Genomic DNA, 9,229 nt, shown 5'->3' on the forward strand with positions numbered 1-9,229 from the left:
GATCCAGGGGTCTACTTGCGAGTGAGCCCACTGCGCGCTGAAATTCATTGAGACGGGCCCCCACCGTGCCTGATTCTGCTTGTAAAGCCCCAGTGTCATACTGAGGGCTTGGCAGAGGTGGGAGAGGGCTTCTGTTCCTGGGAACTGGCTGATTTCTGCAGCCTTTTTCCTCTCCCTCTGTCACGGGGCAGAAATGAGGAACCTTTTGCCCGCTTGCCCACGAAAAGACTGCGCCTGATAATACGGCGTCTTCTTATGTTGAGAGGCGACCTGGGGTACAAACGTGGATTTCCCAGCTGTTGCCGTGGCCACCAGGTCTGAAAGACCGACCCCAAATAACTCCTCCCCTTAATAAGGCAGTACTTCCAAATGCCGTTTGGAATCCGCATCACCTGACCACTGTCGTGTCCATAACCCTCTACTGGCAGAAATGGACAACGCACTTAGACTTGATGCCAGTCGGCAAATATTCCGCTGTGCATCACGCATATATAGAAATGCATCTTTTAAATGCTCTATAGGCAATAATATACTGTCCCTATCTAGGGTATCAATATTTTCAGTCAGGGAATCCGACCACGCCAACCCAGCACTGCACATCCAGGCTGAGGCGATTGCTGGTCGCAGTATAACACCAGTATGTGTGTAAATACATTTTAGGATACCCTCCTGCTTTCTATCAGCAGGATCCTTAAGGGCGGCCATCTCAGGAGAGGGTAGAGCCCTTGTTCTTACAAGCGTGTGAGCGCTTTATCCACCCTAGGGGGTGTTTCCCAAAGCACCCTAACCTCTGGCGGGAAAGGATATAATGCCAATAACATTTTAGAAATTATCAGTTGTTATCGGGGGAAACCCACGCATCATCACACATCTCATTTAATTTCTCAGATTCAGGAAAACTACAGGTAGTTTTTCCTCACCGAACATAATACCCCTTTTTGGTGGTACCCGTATTATCAGAAATGTGTAAAACATTTTTCATTGCCTCAATCATGTAACGTGTGGCCCTACTGGAAGTCACATTTGTCTCTTCACCGTCGACACTGGAGTCAGTATCCGTGTCGGCGTCTATATCTGCCATCTGAGGTAACGGGCGCTTTAGAGCCCCTGACGGCCTATGAGACGTCTGGACAGGCACAAGCTGAGTAGCCGGCTGTCTCATGCCAACCACTGTCTTTTATACAGAGCTGACACTGTCACGTAATTCCTTCCAACAGTTCATCCACTCAGGTGTCGACCCCCTAGGGGGTGACATCACTATTACAGGCAATCTGCTCCGTCTCCACATCATTTTTCTCCTCATACATGTCGACACAAACGTACCGACACACAGCACACACACAGGGAATGCTCTGATAGAGGACAGGACCCCACTAGCCCTTTGGGGAGACAGAGGGAGAGTTTGCCAGCACACACCAGAGCGCTATATATATACAGGGATAACCTTATATAAGTGTTTTTCCCCTTATAGCTGCTGTATTTTTAATACTGCGCGTAATTAGTGCCCCCCTCTCTTTTTTAACTCTTTCTGTAGTGTAGTGACTGCAGGGGAGAGCCAGGGAGCTTCCCTCCAACGGAGCTGTGATGGAAAATGGCGCCAGTGTGCTGAGGAGATAGGCTCCGCCCCCTTCTCGGCGGCCTTATCTCCCGTTTTTCTGTGTATTCTGGCAGGGGTTAAATTCATCCATATAGCCCAGGAGCTATATGTGATGAATTTTTTGCCATCCAAGGTGTTTTTATTGCGTCTCAGGGCGCCCCCCCCCCCCAGCGCCCTGCACCCTCAGTGACCGGAGTGTGAAGTGTGCTGAGAGCAATGGCGCACAGCTGCAGTGCTGTGCGCTACCTTGTTGAAGACAGGACGTCTTCTGCCGCCGATTTTCCGGACCTCTTCTGTCTCTGTAAGGGGGCCGGCGGCGCGGCTCTGGGACCTATCCATGGCTGGGCCTGTGATCGGTCCCTCTGGAGCTAATGTCCAGTAGCCTAAGAAGCCCAATCCACTCTGCACGCAGGTGAGTTCGCTTCTTCTCCCCTTAGTCCCTCGATATAGTGAGCCTGTTGCCAGCAGGTCTCACTGAACATAAAAAAACCTAAAACTAAACTTTTCACTAAGCAGCTCAGGAGAGCCACCTAGTGTGCACCCTTCTCGTTCGGGCGCAAAAATCTAACTGAGGCTTGGAGGAGGGTCATAGGGGGAGGAGCCAGTGCACACCAGGTAGTTCTAAAGCTTTACTTTTGTGCCCAGTCTCCTGCGGAGCCGCTATTCCCCATGGTCCTTACGGAGTCCCCAGCATCCACTAGGACGTCAGAGATATATATATATATATATATATATATATATATATATATATATATATATATATATATATATATATATATATATACTGCTGCGCCTAAATTTAGTGCCCCCCCTCTCTTTTTTACCCTTTGTAGTCTTGAAACTGCAGGGGAGAGCCTGGGAGCGATCCTTCCAGCGGAGCTGTGAGGGAAAAATGGCGCCAGTGTGCTGAGGGTGATAGCCCCGCCCCTTTTTCGGCGGACTTTCTCCCGCTTTTTTATGGATCCTGGCAGGGGTATTTTTCACATATATAGCCTCTAGGACTATATATTGTGATTATTTTGCCAGCCAAGGTGTTAATATTGCTGCTCAGGGCACCCCCCCCCCCAGCACCCATCAGTGACCGGAGTGTGAGGTGTGCATGAGGAGCAATGGCGCACAGCTGCAGTGCTGAGCGCTACCTTGTTGAAGACCGAAGTCTTCTGCCGCCGATTTTCAGGACCATCTTCATGCTTCTGGCTCTGTAAGGGGGACGGCGGCGCGGCTCCGGACGATCGATGTCGGGTCCTGTGTTCGATCCCTCTGGAGCTAATGGTGTCCAGTAGCCTAAGAAGCCCAAACTAGCTGCAAGCAGGTAGGTTCGCTTCTTCTCCTCTTAGTCCCTCGTAGCAGTGAGTCTGTTGCCAGCAGATCTCACTGAAAATAAAAAACCTAAAATATACTTTCTTTTCTAGGAGCTCAGGAGAGCCCCTAGTGTGCATCCAGCTCAGCCGGCCACAAGATTCTAACTGAGGTCTGGAGGAGGGTCATAGTGGGAGGAGCCAGTGCACACCAGGTAGTCCTAAAGCTTTCTTTAGTTGTGCCCAGCCTCCTGCGGAGCCGCTATTCCCCATGGTCCTTACGGAGTCCCAGCATCCACTTAGGACATCAGAGAAATGGGGTTGTATGCTTTGCAGCCTAATTTGGATGGCACCAGGCAAGCTTGGTTATGGAGTGCCGGATTATTGGGGTGTGTGTGTGTGTATATATATATATATATATATATATATATATATATATATATATATATATATATATATATATATATATATATATATATATATATATATATATATAGGGACTCCGTCAGGACCATGGGGAATAGCGGGCTCCGCAGGAGACAGGGCACATCTAAAAAGCTTTTTAGGTCACATGGTGTGTACTGGCTCCTCCCCCCATGACCCTCCTCCAAGCCTCAGTTAGGTTTTTGTGCCCGTCCGAGAAGGGTGCAAACTGGATGGCTCTCTTAAGGAGCTGTTTAGTAAAGTTTTTTTTTAGGTTTCTAATCAGTGATTCCTGCTGGCGACAGGATCACTGCAACGAGGGACTTAGGGGAGAGACTTGCAACTCACCTGCGTGCAGGAGGATTGAAGTTTTAGGCTACTGGACACTGAGCTCCAGAGGGAGTCGGAACACAGGTCAGCCTGGGGTTCGTCCCGGAGCCGCGCCGCCGATCCCCCTTACAGACGCTGAAGAAAGACGGCGGAACGGAGGTCCGGAAACAGGCGGCAGAAGACTTCACAGTCTTCAGAGAGGTAGCGCACAGCACTGCAGCTGTGCGCCATTGTTGCTACACGGCTCACTGACACGGTCACGGAGGGTGCAGGGCGCTGCTGGGGGCGCCCTGGGCAGCAATATAAATACCTATTTGGCAAATAAATACATCACATATAGCCATTAAGGCTATATGTATGTATTTAACCCAGGCCAGTTTTCCTAATAACCGGGAGAAAAGCCCGCCGTGAAAGGGGCGGAGCTTATTCTCCTCAGCACTCAGCGCCATTTTCCTGACCAGCTCCGCTGGTGAGGAAGGCTCCCACTCTCCCCTGCACTACAGAAACAGGGTTAAAGAGAAGGGGGGCATAAATTGGCGATATAATTATATATTAAGAGCCCATATATAGAAACAACACCTTCTAGGGTTGTTATATACATTATGGCGCTTTTGGTGTGTGCTGGCAAACTCTCCCTCTGTCTCCCCAAAGGGCTAGTGGGTCCTGTCCTCTATCAGAGCATTCCCTGTATGTGTGTGCTGTAGGTCGGTACGTGTGTGTCGACATGTATGAGGAAAATGTTGGTGAGGAGACGGAGAAAATTGCCTGTAATGGTGATGTCACTCTCTAGGGAGTCGACACCAGAATGGATGGCTTACTTATGGAATTACGTGATAATGTCAACACGCTGCAAGCCGGTTGACGACATGAGACAGCCGGCGGACAAATTAGTATCGGTCCAGGCGTCTCAGACACCGTCAGGGGCTTGTAAAAACGCCCATTTACCTCAGTCGGTCGACAGACACTGACACGGACACTGACCCCAGTGTCGACGGTGAAGAAACAAACGTATTTTTCCTTTAGGGCCACAAGTTACATGTTAAGGGCAATGAAGGAGGTGTTACGTATTTCTGATACCACAAGTACCACAAATAAGGGTATTTTGTAGGGTGGGAAAAAACTACTTGTAGTTTTGCCTAAATCAGATAAATTAAATGAAGTGTGTGATGATACGTGGGGTTCCTCCGACAGAAAGTTATGGGCGGTATACCCTTTTTCCCGCCAGTAGTAAGGGCGAGTTGGAAAACACACCTTAGGGTGGACAAGGCGCTCACACGCTTATAAAAAACATGGCGTTACCGTTTCCAGATACGGCCGCCCTCAAGGAGCCAGCTGATAGGAAGCTGGAAAATATCATAACAGTATATACACACATACTGGTGTTATACTACGACCAGCAATCGCCTCAGCCTGGATGTGCAGCGCTGAGGGGGCTTGGTCGGATTTCCTGACTGAAAATTTTGATACCCTTGACAGGGACAGGATTTTATTGTCTATAGAGCATTTTAAGGATGCATTTCTATATATGTGTGATGCGCAGAGGCATATTTGCATTCTGGCATCAAGAGTAAATGTGATGTACATATCTGCCAGACGAAGACACGACAGTGGTCAGGTGAGGCAGATTCCAGACGGCATATGGAAGTATTGCCGTATAAAGGGGCGGTCCATTGGACCTGGTGGCCATGGCAACAGCTGAAAAATCCACCTTTTGTTACCCCGAGTCACATATTGGCAGAAAAGGACACAGTCTTTTCAGTCTCAGTCCTTTCGTCCCCATACGGGCAGGCGGGCGAAGGCCAGTCATATCTGCCCAGGGGGAGAGGAAAGGGAAGAAGACTGCAGCAAGCAGCTCATTCCCAGGAACAGAAGCTCCTCACGGCTTCTGCCAAGTCCGCAGCATAACGCTGGGGCCGTACAAGCGGACTCAGGTGCGGTAGGGGGTCATCTCAAGAGTTTCAGCAACACTCGCAAGGGAACTCCGGGATCCTACATGTAATATCCCAGGTGTACATTGGAAATTCGAGACGTCTCCCCCTCACACAATTCACAGGCTGTATTCCCAGCAGGTGATAATCAAAGTACCCTTCTTACAACAAGGAAGGGGGTAGTATTCCACACTATATTGTGGTACTGAAGCCAACCGGCTCGGTGAGATCTGAAATATTTGAACACTTACATACAAGCGTTCAAATCAAGATGGAGTCACTCAGAGCAGTGATAGCGAACCAGGAAGAAGGGGACGATATGATGTCACTGGATATCAGGGACATTTACCTACAGGTCCAAATTTGCCCTTCTCACCAAGGGTACTTCAGGTTCCTGGTACAGAACTGTCACTATCAGTTCAGACGCTGCCGTTTGGATTGTCCACGGCGCCCCGGGTCTTTACCAAGGTAATGGCCGGAATGAGGATTTTTCTTAAAAGAAACATGGACGCTTTCCTGATAAGGGCAAGGTCCAGAGAACAGTTGGAGGTCGGAGTAGCACTATCTTAAGTAGTTCTACGACAGCACGAGTGGATTCTAAATATTCCAAAATCGCAGTTTTTTCCGACGACACGTCTACTGTTCCTAGGGAAGATTCTGGACACAGTCCAGAAAAACGTGTTTCTCCCAGTGGAGAAAACCAGGGAGTTATCCGAGCTAATCGGGATCCTCCTAAAACCAGGAAAAGTGTCAGTGCATCATTGCACAAGAGTCCTGGTAAAAATGGTGGCTTATTACGAAGCAATTCCATTCGGCAGATTTCCCGCAAGAACTCTTCAGTGGGATCTGCTGGACAAATGGTCCGGATCGCATCCTCAGATGCATCAGCGGATAACCCTATATCCAAGGAAAAGGGTGTCTCTCCTGTGGTGATTACAGAGTGCTCATCTTCTAGAGGGCCGCAGATTCGGCATTCAGGATTGGATGCCGGTGACCACGGAGGCCAGCCTGAGAGGCTGGGGAACAGTCACACAGGGAAAAAATTTCCAGGGAAGTGTGATTAAGTCTGGAGAATTCTCTCCGCATAAATAAGCTTAGAGCAAATTTATAATGCTCTAAACTTAGCTAGACCTCTGCTTCAAGGTCAGCCGGTATTGATCCAGTGGGATAACATCACGGCAGTCGCCCACGTAAACAGAAGGGCGGCACAAGAAGCAGGAGGGCAGTGAAAACTGCAAGGATTTTTCGCTAGGCGGAAAATCATGTGATAGCACTGTCAGCAGTGTTCTTTCCGGGAGTGGACGACTGGGAAGCAGACTTCCTCAGCAGGCATGACCTCCACCCGGGAGAGTGGAAACTTCATAGGGAAGTTTTTCAACATGATTGTGGACCGTTGGCAAAGACCAAAGGTGGACATGATGGCGTCCCGCCCGAACAAAAAACGGGACAGGTATTCCGCCAGGTCATGAGACCTTCAGGCGATAGCTGTGGATGTTCTGGTAACACCGTGGGTGTACCAGTCTGTGTATGTGTTCCCTCCTCTGTTTCTCATAACCAGGGTATTGAGAATTATAAGACATAGAGGAGTATGAACTATACTAGTGGCTCCGGATTGGCCAAGAGGGACTTGGTACCCGGAACTTCAAGAAATGCTCACAGAGGACTAAGGGCCTGGGGAGCTAAGAAGGGACTTGATTCAGCAAGTACCATGTCTATTCCAAGACTTACCGCGGCTGCGTTTGACGGCATGGCGGTTGAATGCCGGATCCTGAGGGGAAAAGGCATTCCATAAGAGGTCATACCTACCTTGGTCACAGCCAGGAAGGAGGTGACCGCACAACGTCATCACCACATGTGGTGAAAATATGTTGCGTGGGTGAGGCCAGGAAGGCTCCACGACGGAAATTCAACTAGGTCGATTTCTACACTTCCTGAAAACAGGAGTGTTTTGGACCTCAAATTGGGGTTCATTAACATTTAAATTTCGGCCCTGTAGATTTTCTTACAGAAAGAATTGACTTCAGTTCCTGAAGTCCAGATTGTAAAGGATGTATTACATATACAGTTTTTTTGTGCCCCTAGGGGCACCGTGAGATCTCAACATAGTGTTGGGATTTCTTAAAATCATATTGGTTTGAACCGCTCAAATCTGTGGATTTGAAATATCTCACATGGAAAGTGACCATGCTGTTGACAAATATCTCACATGGGAAGTGACCATGTTGTTAGCCCTGGCCTCGGCCAGGCGATTGTCAGAATGGGCGGCTTTGTTTTACAAAAGCCCATATTAAAATTTTCCATTTGAACAGGACAGAACTGGGACTCGTCTCCAGTTTCTTCATAAAGGGGTGTCAGCGTTTTCACCTGAAACAACCTCTTGTGGTGCCTGCGGCTACTAGGGACTAGGAGGACTCCAAGTTACTAGACGTGGTCAGGGCCCTAAAAATATATATATATATATATATATATAGTTAGGACGGCTGGAGTCAGAAAGTCTGACTTGCTGTTTATACTGTATACACCCAACAAGCTGGGTGCTCATGCTTCTAAGCAGTCTATTGCACGCTGGATTTGTAGTACAATTCAGCTTGCACATTCTGTGGCAGGCCTGCCACAGACGAAATATGTAGATGCCCATTCCACAAGGAAGGTGGGCTCATCCTGGGCGGCTGCCCGAGGAGTCTCGGCATTACAACTTTGCCGAGCAGCTACGTGGTCAGGGGAGAACACGTTTGTAAAATTTTACAAATTTTGATACTCTGGCTAAGGAGGACCTGGAGTTCTCTCATTCGGTGCTGCAGAGTCATCCGCACTCTCCCGCCCGTTTGGGAGCTTTGGTATAATCCCCATGGTCCTGACGGAGTCCCCAGCATCCACTAGGACGTTAGAGAAAATAAGAATTTACTTACCGATAATTCTATTTCTCGTAGTCCGTAGTGGATGCTGGGCGCCCATCCCAAGTGCGGATTGTCTGCAATGCTTGTACATAGTTATTGTTACAAAAATCGGGTTATTACTATTGTTGTGAGCCATCTTTTCGGAGGCTACTTCGTTTTGTTATCATACTGTTAACTGGGTTCAGATCACAAGTTGTACGGTGTGATTGGTGTGGCTGGTATGAGTCTTACCCGGGATTCAAGATCCTTCCTTATTGTGTACGCTCGTCCGGGCACAGTACCTAACTGAGGCTTGGAGGAGGGTCATGGGGGGAGGAGCCAGTACACACCATGTGACCTAAAAAGCTTTTTAGATGTGCCCTGTCTCCTGCGGAGCCCGCTATTCCCCATGGTCCTGACGGAGTCCCCAGCATCCACTACGGACTACGAGAAATAGAATTATCGGTAAGTAAATTCTTATTATATATATATATATATATATATATATATATATATATATATATATATATATATATACACACACACACATATATACACACACACACACACTGAAGCACAATCTTGAAAGTATACAATTAAAAATATAATTTTACTCATTTAGTGGAATGTGCATACAAAAAAACAACAACCTATAAAGTTACCCTGTGAAGCGGTTCCGTATGATCTTTACATTCTGGGCTGTCTCGCCCATCACTTGGAACGCCTGCATAATGAAACTCTCACTCATATTCTCATCCACCTGTCAATCAGTAAAGG

At 48.2% G+C, this 9,229-nt stretch overlaps 1 protein-coding gene across 2 annotated transcripts in view; it reads right to left on the reverse strand.

Annotated features, from left to right (window-relative positions):
• The window catches only part of TRNAU1AP (tRNA selenocysteine 1 associated protein 1), a 55,318-nt gene that overhangs the window by 42,284 nt on the left and 3,805 nt on the right, over positions 1–9,229 (reverse strand). For both annotated transcript variants that reach the window (XM_063942247.1, XM_063942248.1), the window contains exon 2: positions 9,115–9,212. In XM_063942247.1, coding sequence (XP_063798317.1) covers positions 9,115–9,212 — 98 coding nt within the window. The remainder of the gene's footprint in view (positions 1–9,114; positions 9,213–9,229) is intronic.

Source organism: Pseudophryne corroboree, chromosome 10, assembly GCF_028390025.1.
Source record: "Pseudophryne corroboree isolate aPseCor3 chromosome 10, aPseCor3.hap2, whole genome shotgun sequence".
NCBI classification, from domain to species: domain Eukaryota; kingdom Metazoa; phylum Chordata; class Amphibia; order Anura; family Myobatrachidae; genus Pseudophryne; species Pseudophryne corroboree.